The sequence below is a fragment of the Vombatus ursinus genome, unplaced genomic scaffold (genome assembly GCF_900497805.2).
Source record: "Vombatus ursinus unplaced genomic scaffold, bare-nosed wombat genome assembly UNPS02001419.1, whole genome shotgun sequence".
NCBI lineage: Eukaryota > Metazoa > Chordata > Mammalia > Diprotodontia > Vombatidae > Vombatus > Vombatus ursinus.
The window spans coordinates 8409648-8432409 of NW_020941197.1; the positions used below are offsets into that span (position 1 = coordinate 8409648).

Here is a 22762-nt window from a genome sequence, read left to right on the forward strand (position 1 = left end):
GTCATGACTCTTTTTTCAGCATACAGAATAGGGCTATCCCCTCTCTTCCTACCAAGATGGGATCTGTGTTACAAGTACAAGCATTATTATGCCCACTTCTGATGAGAAAACTGAGGTTCAAAGAAGTTCCTCATAGTCATATAGTGAATAAGTCTGAGTTAGGGTCCCTGACTTCACGTCCAATGCGCTTCCAACCACAATATGTTTTTGCTCAGCTCTTATGGATTCAAATAGTCACTTACATATTATATTATACACTGTCCTTTGGAGGCAAGCTAACCAACATGTACATATACATATACAGAGACATATTCAGGCAGACACATATGTGTGTAATGTTTTGACGGATACAACTCCCAAGGGATTTCTCATAAAACAGTACAGATAGTCATACATTCATAGAAACAGGTGGCGCGCACATGCGTGTACACACACACACAAAAGGATTCATAAGAGAAAGGTCAAATGACATGTAACTCTTGGACAGCTGGGAAAAAAACACCAACGTTAGCTGCTTTCAGAAAATAAAAATTGACCTTCTAATCATGGCAATGTAATCTTGTTTTAGAAGTCCATGAGGGAGAAGATAATAGGGAATAAGTTACACTCCTGGTTGTACTTATATTTTTAGCATCAGAGAATTAAATGACATCAAATTAATTAAATTGAAATGTGCTAATCATTTTCTGGGATTAACAGGTAAGTACATTTTTTCCGTTTACTATTTAAATATAATATGCAATCATGCCTCCATTGAAGTCCTACTCCAATACCTCAGAGGCACACTGTCGGGGTAATCCTGAATTCCTGAAGCATCTATCAGTAGAGTGCAACCTATGGTAGGTTCTACAAAGCTTGAAAGGCTCTGACTAAGTACCTGGTAATACATCATGTTCCACAGGAACATATAGCTAGAGCTGGGAAGGACCTCAGAATCCATCTAGCTCAACCTCTTCATTTTACAGATAGGAAACTGATGTCCAACAAGGTTAAGTAACTTGTGCAAAATCACAGGGGTATTGTAAGAAGTGGGATTGAAACCCAGGTCACCTGACTCCAAAGTCTGTCATTCGAGGGCCAACTTAACTTTGGGAAGTATGACTTGGCCACCAAATAATGAACTATTTCTGTCTACAGGAATTCATTAAGAGTTCATTAAGATAAGACTGGAGGAGGAGTCACACTAATTAATTATTTTTTCAAAGTATATCAATTGTGAATATTATAAAACTTTTTGGAACCAAAAAAAGGTAATTGTAATTAGAAATTGACTGAAAACTCCATTTAACTTTCTTAAAAACTGCTAATTATGTGAAAGATTTCTTCTTAATATTAACACAGACATTCTCCTATCTGTTATCAGATAGCCACATAGTGGTATTTTTGACCGTGTACCATCATTCTCAATGGGGTGAAAATGTCTAGGTTTAGAGAACAAATAAACACCTTGTCTCAATATTGCATAGAAATCTTTCTAGTGGTATATTTCCCAGGGTTTAGGTACTACCCCTTGCTACCAAAGTAGTGGCCCAGAAACCACATATAAATGAATGATGAAGATGAGTCTTGTGTAGAAAATTCGATAAACAGCTAAAATACTGTTCCCTTTGCTAAATGAGAATACCCCATGAATACACACCACTCATGGAGTTCTCAGTATTATTTGCATAAATGAATAAATGTTTTCTTCAGGTTGGTTTTGAACGTTATAAAACTATTTGTAAGAAACTGCTTACCAAGAAAAACAAAGACTCAGGCTATAAATCTCTAACAGGCAACAACAATAACGACAAAAATCTGTAAACCCTCTGGTACACTTAATTTTTACTCTTGTGCTCTCAGAAGCATTCCTACTACTTCATCTAGCTTTCTTTCTCTCTAGGGCTTATTCCAATTGGGTGGGGTGAGGGCAGCTGGAATCAGCTGCTCACAGGGCAAGCATAGTGCTCTGTGTGAAAGCTGGCCCCCTTAAATATTCTTGATGAACCACCCAATGCCCGAACAATCTATTTCTAAGTACAGCACTCCTTATGTTTGTTCATCACTGGTGATACTCAATTTTTTATTTTCCCAGTTCATTACAGAATGTGGACAATTTTTGGAGTGTTTTTTATATTTCTGTTTCTTATGGATTCTCCACCTTTCTTCTGATGCCATAAATGTGATTTCTAATTGGGAAAAAAATAGAGTGTTCTCATATTCATTCAGGAAAAAACTGTTAAATGTCATTGTTTATTGTCCCAAGATAGCTCCTGAGCAACCTCATACAACCCGAAACCTAGAAATATCTCTGTGATTTTTAGAACAGTTCAGAGCCACTGAGTCAGTTGGCTTGGTGATCACGAGTTGAGAAAGAAAGGAAAATGAGGGTTCTTTTAGGATTGAAAAAACATAAACTGCACCATAACCTTGGGATCACAATCAGTTACTTCTTTTTGTTTAACTTTCAGCTGCCACATGGTACTTAATTCAAATGGCTACCTTCCATCCCAATAACAATGACTCATCATCCTCCATTGGGCTGGAGTTGTTCTACTGTAAGAGAAAAAGGCTCACCCCAGAATAAGAAAACAGCAGACCCAAAGCTCTGCACAAGTTATTTTGGTGAATTAAGGATCAGAACATACGGGAAAATAGCAGTCTTTATATATATATGTGTGTGTGTGTGTGTGTGTGTGTGTGTGTGTGTGTGTGTGTGTGTATGTATATGTATATATATGTGTGTGTATATATGTGTGTGTGTGTGTGTGTGTATATGTATATATATATGTGTGTATGTGTATATATATATATATTTGGGGGGGGAGAACCCAATAATTAGAAAACCCGAGACTTATTTTTGGAAATATTACATTAAAATCGACAACAACAACAACAAACAACAAAAAGCACTAACATCACTTATTTTTTCACTGAAAAATACTTGTTAGATTTAGAAGCTCCACAGATAGTATTAGGACTATTCTTAGTAAGTGGAGGGTAACAGACCATCATTAAATAAGCATAGAACCTGTGCAAATCTCATAAACTCTCCTCCCATGTCTTATAGTAATTTTTGACAGGAGAAATCAGGTTAAAACAAACATCTTATGTGCTCACATGTTCATATATATATATATATATCTGAGCCTGGGTTATTTCTTTTCCTTTCCAGAACTATTTAGATAAGTTGAGAAGTCAGATTTTTGGCTCAATGTAAGGAACAACTTCCTAAATAATTAGAGCCTCCTAAAAATGGAATGGGCTAGTTCTCCATGACTGGAAGTGTTTTAACAGAGGCCAGATGACCACTAGATGAGGGAATTCATCCTTCTAGTATGGGTTCTATTAGAAGACCTTCCAGGTCTCTTCCAACTCAGAAATTCTATTACCCTAAGCCTTATTCCCTCAGCGACTGATTAGTCACCACCCAGCCACAGTACTGTAGAGTGGGTTCTCTAAAACTCTGGACCTATTTTCACTAGCCTGATTTGAAATATCCTAAGGATTAAAAATCCCTAGTCTTCCTTTTTTATATTAGAGAAATTAACAATTTTCTTTCAAAAGCTTAATATCACAACTGCCATTACTTAACAAATTGGCCAATTAGGGGTCAAAAATGTGCCTTTCAAATAGAAAATCTCCTTATTTTGTTTTTTGTTCTTTTTTTGTTTGTTTGTTTTAGGCAATTGAGGTTAAGTGACTTGCCCAGGGTCACACAGCTAGTAAGTGTGTCAAGTGTTTGGTCTGAGGCCAAATTTGAACTCAGGTCCTCCTGACTTCAGGGCTGGTGCTCTATCCACTGTGCCACCTAGCTGCCCCTTTGGAAATCTCTTTAAAAATGAAAAACATCCCCAATGAGTTTACCACTTATGTCTTTGAACAGGTAAACACGAATCTGAGACTTAAGGGTAGGACACCTATAATATACTTCTTGTATTAATTTGATAAATTAAACTTCTGTATCATCCTTTTATTTAAGTGTTGTTTTAAAGACTTTTTTCCATAAATAAAACAGCTCAAAATTTCACTAAAGCGAATCTTTAAGTGTTAACCGGGAGGAAATATGCTGTCAATTTCCCTCTTCTTTTTCTATGGTAGGATTTTTTTTATTTAGTGGTATCTAAAACACCTATATATAGCTTTCAATAACAGCTATATCCCTCTAGAAGCCATATGTAGGGAGAAATGTTGATGTTGTTGAATTGAAGTGTCTTTTTTTTATCATGCATCTTGCTTTGATATACCCAAGTAACTGCCCCCCCATTTAAAAATAAACAAAAGCATTTAATTAACACTTATGACAATACCTATAATTTTGCACTCATACTTTTCCACTTCTTAACAGAGTTGACCAATTTTATTCTTTAAAAAGCATAGTTTTCAAATATATGTTATCACAATATTTAAAAAAACTAAGAATCTTTGCAGCAATCATCTACCAAGACGAATAAGAAATATAAATTCATATTCAGCTACCTAAAAATGATAATGAATGTTTTCCAGAAAATATTTAACCTTGACTAGCAAATGCCTATTTATGGAATCTCAAAAGAAACAAAATCAACCCATGTTTTCACAAGAACTGAATGAAAAAGAAATTTAATTAAAAGAGAGAGATGTTACAAACCTTATATAACATGCAACTCTTAAATTAGCAAAAGGTAGAACTGAATCTTCAACATTTAATTATGCTAAGAGAGATTAAACAAAATGACAAGACAACTACAATAATGGAGGAGAGGAAGAAAGAAAAGGAAAGAAAAGGAAAGGAAAGGGAGGGAGGGAAGGAAGAAAGAGGAAGGGAAGGGAGTAGAGAAGGAAAGAAGGAGGGAGGGAAGGAAGGAAAGAGGGAGAGAAGTAGGGAAAGAAAGAAGGGAGGAGGAAAGAAAGTAAAGAAAGAAAGAAGGGAGGGAAGGAGGAAGAAAGGAAGGAAGCAGGGAAGGAAAGAGAAAAAGAGGGAAGGTAGAAGGGAAGGAAGGAGGGAGGGAAAGGGGAAGGAAGGAGAGAGGGAAGGAGGGAGAAAGAAAGAAGGGAAAGAGAGAATGAAGGAAGGCATAAGGAAGGAAAGGTAGGATGAGGAAGGGAGGGAGGAAGGATGAAAATTAATTAAGTCTTATATACTAGGCACTATGCAAAGTCACTGATGGAAAGATCGACATCCCATAGCCATAAAAACAAAAGCAAATGAATCACTAGGTTGTATATGGCAACAGAAGCTTGGAGAGGGTAGTGACGAGAGTTCCATTAATTATGGGAATGTGCCCGAACTACAGAGCCTTTATTAAAGCTAACTTACCATTAACTGTTATTTGCATAAGAAATTTGGTGAGATTTTTGTACTTTCTTCTGATGTCTTTGGGAAAACATCTTCAAATTCCTAAATGATTTTGTGCATAGCAGTTTCTGACTTATGAATTGGAGGTAGTATTATTGAGTAGAAAACAAAGCATAAGAATTTCAGAGAACAAGGGTATCCTGTTAGCTTTTCCACTGATTTAGGGCTTGATTCTTACATTTCTTGATTATCTAAAAACTAACAGTTGCTCCTTTCCTATCTCCTGGGACATTTGAGAGAGATTAATAAGATAATAAATGCAAATCACTTTGCTGTCCAGGGAAAAAAGGTGTTCTATAGGTACAAGATGGTATTGGTTCTACTCTCAGAATGCCCTAGTTTGTATATGCATGCTTTCTTACCCACAATTCTCTGAGATGGAAAGTATCAAGAAGTTTAAAGGAAACTATTCCGCCACAACATTGAAATCATAGTTGATTGGCCACTTTCCAACCGTGTCTAAAACCAACACTGTTCTGCTGTCAGAAACTGACTTCTTTAGAATGCTTCTCCTAACTGCTTAAATATTTTTAACACCCTCTTTCTTTAAATAGAGAATTTAGATTTAATTTGACTTCCTGGTATATAATTCTAGGGCAGGTCTTTATTATTTCCACTTATATGTCTTAATAAGTATCCTCATTTTGCCCAAGGAATCAATATACAGTCAATCCATTTAAGCACACTTTACAGAAGCTGTAATTCAGATGACAGTGCGAGATAAGGAGATCATATTTGAATGAGAAAGAATACATTCTTTTGAATGAAAGATCAGAATACTTAGAAATTTCAAAATGTCATAGGTAAAAGAAATGTGTCTATTTTGCAACCAAGATTGTCATTAATATAAACTAAAATTTAGGTCTTTTTTTTTTTTTAAGGATATATACCATGGGATCAGTGATTCTATAGACCAGGCTAAAGAGTGGTTATTCCATTAGGAGTTCATAGAATAACAGATTTAAAAGTCATCTTGCTAAAGTGTTCCTAATTTTTATATTTGAAGCTATCTTTATCAAGGGGAAGACCAAAGTAATCATCTATAAGACCTAAAGCAGTGCCACCTATAGGAATGAAGTGTTAGATTTGTCCATAGAATTTGAGAAACCAATCCCACTTCTATTTTCAGTTATAGTAACCTGTTTTGACTATTCTGCATTGTTATGATATAAGATGCCTGAATAACAATCTTAACAACTTGCAATATAGGGAACTTGTTGGTGTATTTGATGTCCCTCATTAGAGGAATTACATATTTACACCTATCAATGTGTTAATAAGTAATTATATTTGTCCTTTTGCAGATGCTCTTTTATTTAACAAATTAAAATTTAATACAAAAGCAAGTAACACTGTAATCAACATGTGAGAATTTAATTTTTAAAAAGCTGTTATTCAGGTTATATTTTCAATGTCTGGAAGGCCACACTCCATCAGTATATACCAAATATTTGTAAGGCACTTAACAGTACCTGGGACATAGAAGATGCTTAATAAGTGTTTGTTCCCTTTCACCCTTCTATTGAACTGGAAAAATGATGAAAGGTGATATTCCTACAGTTTACTTAACCATATAAGCTATTCTGGTGTGAAGATAGCTTAAGAAAGTATTAAGTAGAGTATTTGTTATGGAAACAGAATTTGTAACTAGAAGAAACTTGAACTGGATTTGTCCAATCCAGCCCTCTCATTTTTGTCTGAGGGAAGAAAATTGAGGTATACAGAGGTCACGTGACTTGGCCAAAGTCAACTTAGTGGCTGATACATGAGCAGAAGGCAGGAGGCCTGAATGATAGTTTTTTAAGTGGTTTAACATTTTCTATGTTTGAGGTAGCAACAAGTAAGTATCTATCTGCAAAGGAAACATTATGTTGTTATGAATTCAGCTTCATAACTATAATTTTATTATGGTATGGATTACATAGTTCATCTTTTAGTACTGCTGACATGAATTTGAAGAGGTCTCTGGAATAGGAAAAACACTGAAGTGACTCATAATTCATTAGAAGATGACAGACTTTCAACAATATGTCCAGAAATTGAAACACAGATACCTTAAAAACAAATGTAAGAGAGCTGAATTTCTGTAGTAGGAAAAAAAATGTTCATAGATAATAAATGATATAGAATCAGTATTTATCACAGAGGGTATTGTATCATACAGCAATCTAGGAATCAATCCTTCAAAACACTACAAAAGTGATTCAATGCTATTCTTATGAATTCATTAAAAAAAAAAAAGGAAACTCAACAACAACTTCAAAAGGCAATTACCAGTGTGGGGCTGCAGAACTTTCGGAACATCAGATGTTTTGGCTGTACGAGCAATCCATTGCATCTCATCTGAAGCTATGGCAAAAAAGAAACAGCATTTGCAGGAGGTTATTGGAGGAGGAAAATGACCTCTTTCCGTTTTTGGCAAATGACTGCATGAAGGCTGTAATGAAAACACTTCCTGTTCAAGTAGTGGTTCAGTACTCTAGACCCATCCATCTACATTCTTTCCAGAAAACCCATTTGGTCTGCAGCTAGAGAGACCAGATTTGCTTCCATAAAATAATTTCAGAGAATGTGATGCAATGAAATTGGTCGCTGTAAGAGCAGGGGGAATAACGATATGATTATTTTGAGTGAATTTATCAGAAAATTCAGTCCAAACAATTGATTCTTTCTACATTCCCTGGCTGGTTAACTGAATTGAACAAATCCATTTGGCTATTTTGGTACCATGTAGAAACAGCAATTTTTTCTGAATAGCTACAAGACCAACCCTTTTCCCCACTCATACAATATTTGTTACCAAACTTCAAATACTGCCATTACCCAATGTCGCCCTAGGTTTCACCAGAGGGAATTGCGTTTTGGCTTGAGGGAATTCTGGAAGCCTGTTTTGAGCTGTAATTAAATAAAAAAAAATAATAACTTTGAGGTGGAAAATCAATAGCAAGAAAAAGAAAAATAAGCAAGATTCAAGAAAGAAAATCAAATTTGTATTAGGTCAGGACACTTTGATGAGTTTTCTTTTTGCTTTACGGTCCTAGAGAATGCCATGGAATTCAGGGCACCACAAAACAATACACTAAATTTTTTCTATGTGTAGAGCACTATACTAAGGACAGGAAAAATAAGAGTAGTCAGTTCTTGAATTATCAAGTCATTATCTTCATCTCTTCAAATGTCTTTGTGTGACTGTGTATCCACAGAAATATTAATGTTTCCTATGAATTAAAACTAAACTTGAAACAAATTTGAACTGGAAAATGTTAAGATACTCCTCCCTGCCATTCCTGCCCCCCGCCCCAGTCTCTGTCTGGATACTTTGTTTTTAGCATTTTTTCTTATGGAAAAACAATTATTATGTCCCATGAATTGATTTAAACATCTTTTCCTTGAAAGAGAAATAATTCTTTGAGAAAACTATAATGCCATTTACTAGCTGAGGGAAAAAATTAGTTCTAAGTGTTTAGCGGGAAATATTGGAAAAATATCAAATTCTGTTCAAAGCGACACCATGATTTTTGACTTGTGCAATCACATCTAATAGCAAAAAAATATCACTTCTAATAGCAAAAAAATTGTTCCTTCCTGTCCTTGGTAATCAAGAATCTATGTCTTCTGGAATTGAAATCAAGTTTTAAAAATCTAATACAGTATTGGGACTACAGGACTAAATGCCCAGAAGTAATTTATTCACATTACTTTTTTCCCTGGTTTTACTGTAAATATGAAGAAGTTGGATGTGAGAAAATCTTCCGCAAACTTCAACCCTCAATGGCAATTAGCTACTATGTTTTACAACATTTCCCCAGAAAAGAGGGTTCTTAACCTTTTTTTGTGTGTGTGTGTCATGGATCCCTTTGGCAGCCTAGTGAAGCTTTTGGACATCTTCTTAGAATGATGTTTTCAAGTGTATGAAATAAAATAAAATAAAACAGGGTTACAAAGAAAAACAACTATATTGAAATAAAGACATAACTGTTTTCCCCAGCTTCATGAACCTTCTGAAATATATTTACAGACCCCTTGGAGGTATATGGACAACAGATCAAGACCCCTTGTCCTAAAGTATTGAATGACAATTGAAACCTAGGCATGAAGATAAGCTATAAAATTTTCCCAGTCCTGTCATTAAGAGTTATGATAAAGAAGAAAGGTATTAACTTTTATATACTCCATGCCTTATGGTATTTTGGCTTGCACCATAGGATCATTTCTGTACCTATTAGTTGGTGCAGCTCACAGTTAATGGGGCTTTACCTAGAAATATTCCCATAGCCAGTCAAACTACTTTTGCATACTATGTAGGAAAATATCTTCATTTGAATAAGTCCTATAGCACATACTTTTCCTTTACTTAAAGGAAATTAAGTGACAAAGCAAATTAGATTTTAGGATTTAGGCCAAGAAGTAGCTAATATAAAGCACATGAAGAAATTCTTTTTTTTTTTTAGTAAGCTCTCAGATTTGAGAGATTCATCCCAATATTCGTATAGTATTACAAAATGCTGAAGAGCAATTGTGAGAAGAGTGCATATGTATTATAAGACTTCAAGACTTCTTTTATACCCCTGAAGTTACTAGTTTTAAGAATTTGGCTGTTTTATCTTTCTATACTTAGCCTGGCAACAAAAGTAGATTGAATAAGCCTTCTCTGCATTTGTTCTAGTATCTCAGGCTTTTTGTTGTTCTTCAAATGAAATGAAGCAACAATAAATAATAAAAATTAAAATACATCTTACAATTTTATAAGGACTAGACATGTGATTTCATTGGTATAGAGAATGTCTGAGTAAGGAAATTCCTTCCACTATTGCTAGCCACCACGGCACCTTCTTTGTAGTTTATAATTTTGAGATTAAGTGACATGCCCAGGGTCACATGACCAGTGTGTATTATAGGCAAGGTTTGAACCCAGAACTTGTTGGTTTCAAAGCCAATTCGCTATCTACTGTTAGGCAAGGGTTCTTAATCTGGAGTCTGTGGATATTTTCCAAGGGGATTCTTGAACTTGGATGGGAAAAAAAAAATTACATCATTATTTCAATATAATTGGTTTCCTTTGTAACTGTCTACATTTTATCCTAATAAAGGATCCATAGACTTCACTAGCCTTCTAAAAGTATCCATGATACAAAAAAAGATTAAGAATCCCTATATTTTGCCCATATTGACCCTAATATGTGCATGGTGCTTTAAAATTTTCAGAAAAATTGTTTTCCTTACACTAAATCTCTTAGCTATTCAGATGGCCTTGTGAGGTAGGTAATTACAAAAAAAGTTAATTTATCCTAAAAAGGAAGAAGAATGTTAATAGATCTAAGAGCACCATTGTTACTCATTTCCTGTGTGAATGTTGGGGTTTCTTTTATGAAAGAAAAGTTTTTGGCATTACCCAAAGGTGCTTCTGAAATTTCTAAGACACTAGTCACAGCTGGGCTAATGGTTCTTCGTACAGTTTCCATTGTCACTGAAAGGTAAAAAAGTTAATTTTATGAAATAAGATGTGATGAAAAAAGAAACCATAGGTTTTTTTTTTTTGATAAACAAATGACACCAACAACTGGGACTCATTCAGCACATCTTTTCCCAAGTAGCTTAGACCAAGGAGGTCTCACAGTGACCTTTGATTAGAGTCAGGAGCTAGCACAAAATAAGATTTTATTACCCCAATGGAACAGCTTAGAAGGGAGACCCAAGAATGACTTAACTTCTAAGTTAAGTGTATCAATCCAGCTGCCATTCTCTACCCCAGGATCAAAGGCAGGACCTTAACTTCAGTAAAAATTTTAAAAATGTGAAATAATGAAAATGAGAAAGTGGCATGAGCGGTTCAGCTTGACATTTGCAAGCTCTGGATCTATAAAAAGCAAGAGAGACTTTAGAAACACCAGTTTTGATTTTAGCCTAAGGTTTCTGAAGTGGAAAATTCTGAGGGGGATTTGGCAAAGAAGACAGAAATCTAAAGGATTCTCGCATCCAACATCATGACAAACCAAGAAAGTAGCAGAATCTTTGAGGTAGAAAAGAAATTGCAGCTTTGGCTGTTTTACTTTTGTTGCAGTTTACCAACCACACTGAAATTGGGGGGAGAGGAGGAATCACATAAATCGTGAGTTAGTTTGAATTTCCCAAAATAAGAAGGGTTATAAGACAATTGGGTTGAAGGGTCCACCTTTTCTTCTTAGATAAGACTACCTATAAACCCATGATGAAAGGAATAGCCAAGATATTTTAAGACAGAGGCATTCTGTTTACTAATGACCATCTGGGAAAATTAGGGACGTGCACACATTCTAAATTTATTCAGTTCAATTCAATAAATATTTATTAAGCACCTGCTAGATGCAAGGCACTGTGCTAGCTGCTGGACACATCAATATTAAAAATAAAACCCCAGACAGTCCATACCCTCAAAGAGCTTACCACCTAATAGAGGTGATATAACATATATACAAATAGGTAGAATGTGGTTAAGGAAAAGGTATGACTAGTACAATGCACTTTGGGGAATTGTGAGGAGGGAAGGACCACTTTAAAGAGGATTAATGAAGGAAGTGTTTCTGGAAAAGATGATACTAGAACTGGGCCTTGAAGAGAGAGGGGAAGATTTAACAGGGAGAACTAAGGAAGAAGTGTGCTACAGAGAGCATAAGTGGGAGCCTATGAGAATGCACGGGAGACAGAAAAATATCAGGAAACACTGAATCACTCAATTAGACTAGAACACAGTAGATGGATGGGAGAAAAGTGAAATAAAATGACAGATTAAACAGGGGAATGATTAGAGGCAAGGAGCCCAGTTATTACAAAAAGGAGAGATAATAAAAACCTGAACTGGGGGAGTGGCAGCATAATTGGGAATAGGAAAGTAGGAGGTATTATGGAAGTAAGACTGTAAGGTCTTGTTGACTTACTGAGAGAGGGTGATGTGAAAGAGAGAGGAATCAAATACGATTTGAAATTTTTATCCTGAGTGGTTGGTAGTACCCTCAACAACAGGAAAAAAGACATATTTTGGGGGGAAATGATGAGTTTAATTTTAGACAAGCTCAAACTCTCTTTAGATGGGAGATAATTTATTAAATCTGAACTGGAAAACTTCCCATCCGGGCTTTAATTTCACTTGGTTTTGCATGAAATAATATTATTTTGGCCACAATGTTGCCATTTAGAGGACAAATTTTTCCCCTTAGTGGTCTGTCTTTGGCTATCTCACTTAGAAGAGCCCCAAAAAGGTTTGATAAGAACAACTGAAGAACTTTGAGTAATATTAACCCTGCCCTCTTTTTTTTTGAGGTGGTATAATCATTTTCCTTTTTAAGTTTTTAAGTTTCCACTTAAATCAGAATTAATTTGAAAACCAGCCCATCAGTATAGAAATGGGTATTTGTGAAACATTAGAAGCTTAAATTTATCACATTTGAAAGGCAAGAGATAAAGTCGGGGTGCTGGCTGTGAAAGGAGAGGTCTCATTCTCCCCTAAAATGAGGGCACCAAAACAGTGGCACAGCCAAACCAGACTACCAGCTATTCCATAAATCTGACCTGCCTCTACGAATCTGTGCAGACCACCTCCATGCCTAAAATATGCTCTTCTCTCATTTCTAATCAAGCAAAGTTCTTTTCCTTCAAGGCTAAGATTGGGTACCACTTTCTCTGGGAAGCCTTTGCTGATACCCCAGCTGAAAAGGATTCCTTCCTCCTTAAATTCTCTTAGTATGTTTTTGCCCAGCTCTCTCCTTGGCCCTCATCACACTCTATTTTGCATTATGCTTGTCCAAAAACATGTTTCTTCTCTAGTAGAATTTAAGCATCTGGTGGGTAGGTATTGTTTGAAATTCCATCTCTGTAGTCCCAGAACCTAGCACAGCACTTGATATATAATAAGCACCTAATAAATGTTCGTAAGATTGTTGCTAAACATATACATCTGCTGAAGTGACAAACTAACTTGGAGTTAAGCATGCTTCCATATTCATTAATATTCAGCTTTTCTTGTTGCTGCTTCCCACAACTTACTTTAACCTTTAATCAGTTTTAATTCAACCTCTTCATAAGAGTGAGAAGGTTTTTTTTTCAATCATGTAATATTTTTGATGTTGTATGCCCCTAAGATGTAGAGTCCTTATTGTAATGTAGAGTTCTTATTACCTTGTCCAGGTTGTGTTGGCATTTTTTCCTCTTGTGTTTTAGATTCAGCAGGTAACGCCGGGGTTTCATTCTTAGCTAAAATTTCAGAGGACAAATCATTTGCACTATTTCCTTACAACCAATACCTGAAATAACGCATTTTGAACATGTGCTAGAAGCAGAAAGTGTTTAGCTACAACCCATTGAAACCTATCAGGCCACAATAGCATGAACTACCTCCTTCAATAACTAGTTGGCTTGAAGGACATTTAACTCTCCTTTTTCATTCCTTCAAGACTTTAAGGCTCTGTGATCTTGGTGTAGATACACCTTCCCTTCATCAATACAAATATTTGTAAAGTGCTTTGTAAGCCTAAAACGCTACAAATGCTAGTTATTATCATGATAATGATTGATGATGATGATGATAATGATGATGTTATAGGGACTGGGATTCAAACCCAGGCCCCCTGATTTTTCCTACATTTTTTCCACTAAGCCATGCTGGACACTTCTGGTGTTGAATCTATCCAAGTTTACTTGGGCTTATCTTCAGACAACAGATGGACAGTCTATCACTGGGCTGGGACTTGAAATTATTCCAGTTTGAGAAGACCTGCCAGAGTTGGTACTTTCCTAGTAGAGCCTTAAAGGACTCTGGATCATCTCTATACAATGATCAAGCGACATAGTTGGCTTTAGTAGAGGATGCCTTCATAATAGCTCTGTTCTCTGTAAAAGCCAAATGGACATTAAAGCAAAAAACTCCGACTTGCTACTTGAGCATTCCAATTGAGAAATAGCTTTTATGGCAGGCATAATTTTAAACTGTGGTCTATTCTCAGCACATATAAGGCTATTAAATAAACCATATATTTTCAGGTAGTGGAATTTGTTGTTATTTATTGTAAATATTGTTAAATGGATGCATAGGATTGACTGAGACCAGGAAAAAATGAAAAACCAAACAAAACTACCATATGGAGGAAAATAATTTTGTTTTAAATGTGAAAGGAGATTTTTATTAACTAAGGCTGACTCATGTGCAAACAAGAGTCTCTTTTTGGACCTCTGGGAATTCATCAGAAAGAATGAACTAAAGTAAAACTTCAACTATTGTCTCCAGGCAGACCACAGTGTCGCCACTTTACCCCTCAAACTTTCATCTAAAAGTGTATCTATTCTCTTTCCAGGAAAACTCACCCCCAAGCCAGATTCTGCTAAGCAGTTCTTTGGTTAGTCACTTTATGTTGACTTTTTTGGCCGCTAGGGTACAATTTAGAGCAACCAAACAGCGACTTGTTTATACTTTGTTGTTGTTGGTCAGTTGTTTCAGCTGTGTTTGACTTTTTACCACCCCATTTGGGGTTTTCTTGGCAAAGATTCTGGAGTGATTCGTTATTTCCTTCTCCAGCTCATTTTACGGATGAGGAAACTGAAGCAAACAAGGTTAAATGACTTGTCCAGGGTCACACAGGTAATAAGTGTCTGAAGCCAGATTTGAACTAAAGAAGATGAGTCTTTCTGATTCTGTGCCTAGAGCTCTATCCCTGTGCCACCTAGCCGCCCTTATTTATACAATGCTGGACTAGGTGAACAAAAGAGCTTTCTGTTGTTTCTAGCACATTGGGAAGTTCTTCTATGGAAGATTTATGGAAAGATATGGACGAGAGTCACAGAGGATGACAAGTTGTAAGGCGGTTGCAGTTTGTATAGGCAGAGAGAGTACCACACTGAGAAGACCATGGGCCTAGCCAAGTAAGTGGTCTAGAGGCTTAAAAGAGTTAATTCAGTTTCTAAGCATGCTACATTTATACCCTTGGGGTGGGTTAGGCCTTGAGAGAATACAGAACCTTGCTTGAATAATGAAATAAAATGTTCAGGGAATCCTAAGATGAGGAAGGACTTTAAGACGTCAGCTAGTCCAAAAATATTTAATATTAAAAATGTTACATTAAAGTACTTGAAGAATGGAAATTTACACCCCTCCTTTGGGGCAGTTAGATGGCATAGCACTGGGCCTGGAGTCAGGAAGATTCATCTTCCTGAGTTGAAATCTGGCCTCAGACTCATAACACTAGCTGTGTGACCCTGGGCAAGTCACCTAACCCTGTTTGCCTCTGTTTTCTCATTTGTAAAATGAGCCGGAGGAGGAAATGGCAAATCACTTCAAGATCTCTGACAAAAAAAACAAAACCCAAATGGGGTTAAGAAGAGTCAGACACAACTGAAACAGCTAAACAACAACAAACTTTGGAGGCTACAATATTATGAAAGGATAATATTTCTTTCTCATAGAGAGAGGTTGAACCTATGAATTTATTGGTATGGGGATCTCTCCAATGAGGAAATCCCCTCCCCAATGATGCACATAAGCATTTTCTCTGCAACTACAGTTTTAGAGAGTTGCCTAGAGCACTAAGAGGTTGCTTGTGACTCGCCCATTGTTGCACAACTAGGATGTTAGAAATGGGACTTGAGCCCAGGTCCTCTTTGCTCTGAGGCCAACTCTCTGTCCACTGTTCCCATGCTGTCTTTCTCAATCTTTCTTATGCCTAATCTAAATCCTTTCTAATGTCGTTTAAAGCCATTTCTTCTTCTTGTCAGTGTCGGTGGTGTTACAATGGGTATTCATTATTGGTTGACTTAACGGCTATTAAGCCTTCTTTCTATCTCCCACAAATCAAATCATATTAATTCCTCTCCTCCCCCCTTGTCCTTATGAAAGCCATTAATTGGCAATTTTCCTTTCTCCTTCTCTTTTTTTTCTCTCTATTATCACAACATTGAATTTAGGCAGTGTGGTATGGTGAGAAGATGGTGGATATGGCATTAGTGGAGCTGGGTTAAAAATCTGACCCTGTCACTTATTATTTGTGTGGCCTTGGGTGACACTTGACCTTTCTGGGCCTTATTATGTAAAATAACAACTACAAATCTATGCATGATTCTAGGGCCCTAATTTACTCCACCACTAGCATAAGGCTAGTTTGGGTCATGAGTACAGAGCTGCCATCAGAATACAGCCTTTAAAAAACCAGGAAATTCCTTGTCCTCTGTTATTTTTCAGTACTTTTGTCAATACATTTACTTTGCTAAATTTTGGCAAGTCAAGCCATGGGTTTGGCAAACTGTTACATTCTTTGATGCCTTATGATAAACTTAACAGAAAGAGTTATGTTTGAGGGATTTCCCCCTCCTCAGAAATTTATTTTTTGTTTCCCATTTGATAAAATATTTTTCTTTCCACGCCCCTACACTGTCATGTTCCTCACTCCAAGAATGTAAACTAATGATTAATAGGAACATTTCCACTATTTGTATTTCACTCTGCACATCTTCCCTTCTCATTCCAGTAGAGAATTAAATCTTAGCGAATCATGCCATAACAAGGACTCACATATTTTCCCAAACTGAAGAAATTTCAAAGGTTAAATAAAAGCTCAGGTAGCACTAGCCTCCTTGAAAATGCAGAAATAAGATGATTTGTTCAGAACTAAGAGCTGTGATGCATGGTTCAAAGTTATCCCCGTTTGACAATGCGTACACGAGAGTGTCTCCATTGATGCCAATCACAACCCATCCAGACTTGCTCATTTTGTGTCACTCTTGTCTATGTTCTCTTATAAATTCATCATGGGGACTGACCCAAAATGCAGGAGACCTTTCCTGGTGTCTTCTGTCACTAAGAGTTTTAAATTGCTCTATTGGAGTCTTAGTCTTTATGAAATTTCAGTTCAATTACAGACTTTTATAGGAAACTAGACACTAGCATGAGCAGTTTTTAATAAGCCCATTAAAAACAAAATGATTAAATAAAACTTTTACACATCCTTCCTAAAAATGGCCCTCTCAGAGTAGAAGAGGAGTTACTTACATTGGCGAGAGTGAAAGATGAGGTGCCAGGGGAGGGGAAATCTGCTTTGAGCTTCAGTCCCTAATAAAGATCTTAACAAGCTTTTTGTATGTACATAACTTAAAATAAGTACATAAGGTATGAGAACTGGAAGGGAACTAGGGGATCATTTGGTCTAAACCTCTCAATTTATAGATGAGGAACCTGTAGCTCAAGGAAATCAAATGAATTATCTAAGGTCATACAGCTGGTCAGTGGCAACACTAAGAGGAATGAGAATCTTTATAATGAAAATAAAATGATGAATAAAATCATGAACAGCTGCTTGTAAATTAATTTTTGTTCAGTCTAAGTTGTGGGCAATTCTTCATGACCCCATGAACCATAGCACATGAGGCCCTTCTATCCTCCATTATCTCTCAAAGTCTGTCAGACTCTAATAAAATATTATACACAAAAATATATAATATTTTTTTAAAAAGAATTAAGGTTTCTTTAAATAATCCAGTTAGGCCTACCAATGTAGATTTCTCCTTTCTTATCCAGTCATCCTTCCTCTTTCAGGATATCCCATATTAGGTAGACTGAGGGAATACAAATATCTCCCTGCAAAATACATGTGCAGACTTTCTATACAAGGCCAACTATCCCAGTGAGAACTAAAAAGTTTATAAGCACCCAACTATTTTTTCTATATAATGCGGAATGCTTAGATACTAGGCTAGATTACAACCCTGCACAGTTTTCATCTAGAAGTTGGAATCATGGAAACATCATCAGAATTCCTATCCAATAAAATTCTATAAAAAAGGAAAGGTATGGTAAATTCAATGTTTCACACGCTAGCTTGGAAAAGACACTAGAACTGAGAGTTAGAGGACCTGGCTTCTTAGTCCCTTTACCATGAACTGACAATATTACTTTTGGCAAGCCACATGAATCTCAATTTTGCCATTTGTAAAATGATGTTGTTGTTCTGAGGGTTTTTTTAAGGTTCTTTTCAGCTCTAAGATTTGGAATTCATGAATTTCTATGTCTAGGTTTGTTGGTTAATTTTCAACAGGGATAATCTGACTTCAAATTTCATTTGTATATGTTGGGCCATGCTTGGCAAGTTTGGTGATAGCTTTATTTTAAATGTGTGTGTGTGTGTGTGTGTGTGTGTGTGTGTGTATTAAAGAGTAGTTTAAATAAATATGTACTCTTATTGAGAAATCTGAAACTGGTAGTATGCCTTCAGGAATTAATAAGTAGACATATGACATTAGTCTGAATATATCAACTTCCTCCCCACACCCCAGCAAACTTTAATCCATATTTAAATTCATTTAAATTAAGCCTGTTTCTTCCCCAGAAATAGTTAACAGTATACAGCTTAATGTACCTTTGCTCAGAATATTCAGGGTGCACACTCAGAAACCAGAGAAACCAAATGTAGAACTTCCACCTTACCTAGTGGGGTCTTGATGGTTTCAGAAATATCCAACATGACCGGTGGAGGACCTTTCAGAGTGGTTTCATTCAGACCAGGAATGATAAGATGGACTGCATAAGAATTTAAGTGAGGCCAATGAAAAGAAAGTGGAATATGTTACCAGAGAAAGCCTAAAGCAACAGAAGCTAGAATGTTCATTTTAAACAACTGACATAAAACTAAGGTCACAAATAGATGGAATATGTCAGTGTCCTTTTGTTCTTTGCAGTCCCCTTTTGAATATCTAGTTGCTTTAAATTCATGTAGTCAAGTGTTCCTTGAATTGCTTTACAATCAGCCCATTAGCAAACTATATATAAAATCTTAATTTGATTCCATTCAAAAAGCATTTAGTAAACATCTACTTTTTATTAGACCACAGTTATTATCAAGATATTGGGTATTGCCAATATTGACCATTATTTACACAAAAGATGTTCAGTGTATTTCATATGTATATTCTTATTTTGTGGAGGCAAATAAAAGAACTGATATCAACTCTCTTATTGTACATGGCATGAGGCCATGTAATTTTAGATACCACACAGCAAGTCCATGGTAGAGGTCAGATCTCTTCACTTTTAGCCCTCAGTGGATTATGCCACACCTTGGGCAAAAGCCCAGGACTTTTTGATAGAGATAATAACACATTCTTGTGAAAGTGAACAAAAAACTCTGACCACAGTTCACTGCTCCCCATAAACATTCAGCTAGCAAAAGAAACACCTGGCTTTACCTGGCTAGTCAAAAAAAAAAATAGGAATTAGTCACCTAATATTGTTCCTCCTACCGAAGGCTTGTCTGGAGATTTTGATGCTGCTCGATGTGTGACATTCTGAATTACTGTGGAAACATAATGCAATAGCAAGGTGAAAAGACTGCAGAGAGAAGTTGCCAGAAGCCACATAGGCACATTTAATTCTGACCTAACATTATCAGTCATAAGATTTTGATATTATATTTGTGCTATTTTATAAAATACAATTCTTTCACTCTAACCCCTTCCCCCCAACTCCCGAAACTGTCCCTCCTCCCCATGGCAGATCAAACCAAAGCACAACAGTCTGGAAATATTGACTTAGGAAATTAATAATTCTAAATGTAATATGATGCAACCAAGAACAGAACAGCATATAAGAGAACGTACTCTTCCTTTAATCTATCCTTTGTGTGTGTTTGGAATGTCAGGTTTTCTCAAAGTGAGAAAAACACTTGGCTTCTTTAGAGTTAAGATAAGAAGGGAGAGTAAAGGGGTCTCCAGGGTTCGTGGTGGTCCAGAATAGGCCTGTGGCTAGAGGGAGAATTGAACAGAAGCTCAAAGAATAGTCTAAGAGTAGGGGTGGTAGGAAAAGAGGAAGCTTGTCCTCTAGAGATACCCACTTATGACTCTGAGGGAGTTAAAAGGGGGCTGGGGAGACAAGGCTCCAGAGGAGGGTTGCTTTGGCAAGTGGATTCGAGGGGTAAGACTCCGCGAGGAGTCATGCTGACCACGCGATGAAGCCAGTGACCCCGCGGATGAGTATAGGGGAGAGAATGGGATTATATCGTATGATGTACGGCAGAGGATGATGATGACGACGACGACGACGACGACTACTATACTACTACTACTACTGGCAGAGGACTACTAATAAATTTGGAGCAGGAAACAGTGAAAAATATATCCGCCTAGGGAGGAAATGGGTACTTTTAGATATTATTATCCTATGCCAAAATTCCCTGGCCCCAACCTAATTATAGCCCTGGTACCCTCTCCCAAGTAGCTTTTAAGGACAATGAATGCAGTCTTTTTTATTATATCAAAATCAGAAACTAAATTAGAAGCAACTAGGTACTGAAGTATTGAATAAGCATTTGCATTTAAAATTTTCTTTGGTTTCTAAAACTAAAAATTATAGCTTTAATATTATTTAATCCAAATAAATAAAAGTAATATTCTCAAGAACACTGTATTACCAATAAATAAAACAGTCCCTAATTCTATTTCTACAAGAATAGGAAGTAAAAGAGAGGGAAGTACTTTATCTCCATTTTATGTATGGAGACGCTGAGGCATTGAAACATCACTCAACCAAGATCAAACAGCATTTTGGTAAAAGAGTTAAAATGAGGAGTTTAACTTTTACCTATGAAATCATGCTGCCTCATTTAGAGTTTTTTATTAGCAATGCAGGTTCTAAAAAACAGGGAAAATATAATTCATTTCTAATCACTTCAGTTTGAAAAAGATAGCGTGGTTGTTGAAAATCCTGAACACTTATCTCCTGCAGAGAGTCATAGAGATTACCTTGTTTGATAACTGTAATGGGAATTATCTTCTTTGGAATGTATGCTGGCTGAAAAGAGAGGAAAATAATGTCAACCTTTGGGTCTAGAGATTATTATTTCATGTAAGAAAAATAGCAAAGAACACTTTATTCTGCATTTTATTTAATTAATTTTTTGGAGGATTCTCAAACAATAATGGGAACTTAACCTTCATGGCAAACTCTCCAGCTGGTTCAGTCTTTGTTGACTAAAACGTTTGTGCCTATGTGGACCTTCTTTTCATTTGGTTCAAATAATTTCCCCCCAAAATAAAAAAGGTCCAAATTACTGACCAGAACAATTCATTTTGATGGCCTGTTTATTTGGAAAGTGGCCTCTTTGGCCTCTGCTGGCATAGCCTTCAAGAACCACACATTAGTCAGTCAACAGGCATTTATCATGTGTCTAGTATATATATGCCAGGCACTGTGCTAAATACAGAATTTCAAAACCACCCACCTAAGTGACTCTTTGTCTACTCTCCTTTTGAGCAGGTTGTCACCTAAACGTAGTGACTTCAGAGACACTAGGAAGGCCATGATGCCCAAAAATATCTTTTCCACTATGAGGCCATATTGACTGAAAGTCTGTCACTAGAGGTGCCTACTTTTGGGGTTACTTTCCCCAAGCTGTTTTTAAGAATACAAATATAGTTAAATCTGTGACTGAGAATTGTCAAGGAATAAATGTGTGTGTGCATACATAATCTATTACATACATATAACAGATCTTATATTATTATTTCTATCCTTATATATTATATGTAACACATGTTTATATATTATACATGTAATATATATGTATCTATACATGTATGTACATATATGGTTTTCTGGATAGTTCTCTGTATAAGCTATTACACTAACCCTTTATATTTTAGATGTTTTTAGATAGCAATATTCATAAACTACTAAATGCAAACCTGCCTTCTCAACCAGAGTACAGTACAGTATATGGAATATAATCCAACTATTTCTTAATAATAGCATCATCTTGATGAACTGGTATCATACTTTACTATAGGTGCAGATGTAGATATTATAGTATATAAAGGTAAAGTAATTTAGCTTGTTATTATGCTACTATATACTGTGAATTTTCTCTATCCCAATCCTGTCTCTTCCCCCAAAGCAAAATCAAGACTACAGGACAGTCCTGGATGGCTAATAGCTAGCAATTATGTAGTCCTTTAAGGTTCATAAAGTGCTTTGCATATATTACATCATTGATCCCATAACAACCCTGGGAGATAGGTACTAATGTATCCTTATCCTCACTTTACAGATGAGGAAGCTGAGGCAAACAGAGGTTAGGTGACTTGCCTAGGGTCATGTAGCTAGTAAGTATCTGAGGTGGAATTTGAACTCAGGTTATCTTACTCCACGTCCTTCACACATTGCATCATTTGGCTGCTTTCACTGTCTTTCTGTCTGAACACAAATGTTGCCAACTTCAGAGTTTTGCCTGAGAGGTTAATATGCAGGGAAGGTGGCACCCCACAGAGCATGCATAGGAATGGGTCTATCGCTGGGGTGGGGAACGTGAGGCCTCTATATGGCCTTCTAGGTCCTCAAGTGCAGCCCTCTGACTGAGTCCAAGTTTTATAGAACAAATTCTTTTATTAAGGGGATTTGTTCTGTGAAGTTTGGATTCAGTCAAAGGGCCTCACTTGAGGACC

The 22762-nt window shown here is 36.3% G+C and overlaps 1 protein-coding gene across 21 annotated transcripts in view; it reads right to left on the reverse strand.

Annotated features, from left to right (window-relative positions):
* The window catches only part of ABI3BP (ABI family member 3 binding protein), a 301260-nt gene that overhangs the window by 120549 nt on the left and 157949 nt on the right, over positions 1 to 22762 (reverse strand). For all 21 annotated transcript variants that reach the window (XM_027866372.1, XM_027866234.1, XM_027866358.1 and 18 more), the window contains exons 7-13: positions 21065 to 21113; positions 19549 to 19620; positions 18756 to 18848; positions 13469 to 13543; positions 10710 to 10784; positions 8141 to 8212; positions 7592 to 7666 (exon numbers count right to left, since the gene is read on the reverse strand). In XM_027866372.1, the coding sequence (XP_027722173.1) occupies positions 7592 to 7666; positions 8141 to 8212; positions 10710 to 10784; positions 13469 to 13543; positions 18756 to 18848; positions 19549 to 19620; positions 21065 to 21113 (511 nt within the window). The remainder of the gene's footprint in view (positions 1 to 7591; positions 7667 to 8140; positions 8213 to 10709; positions 10785 to 13468; positions 13544 to 18755; positions 18849 to 19548; positions 19621 to 21064; positions 21114 to 22762) is intronic.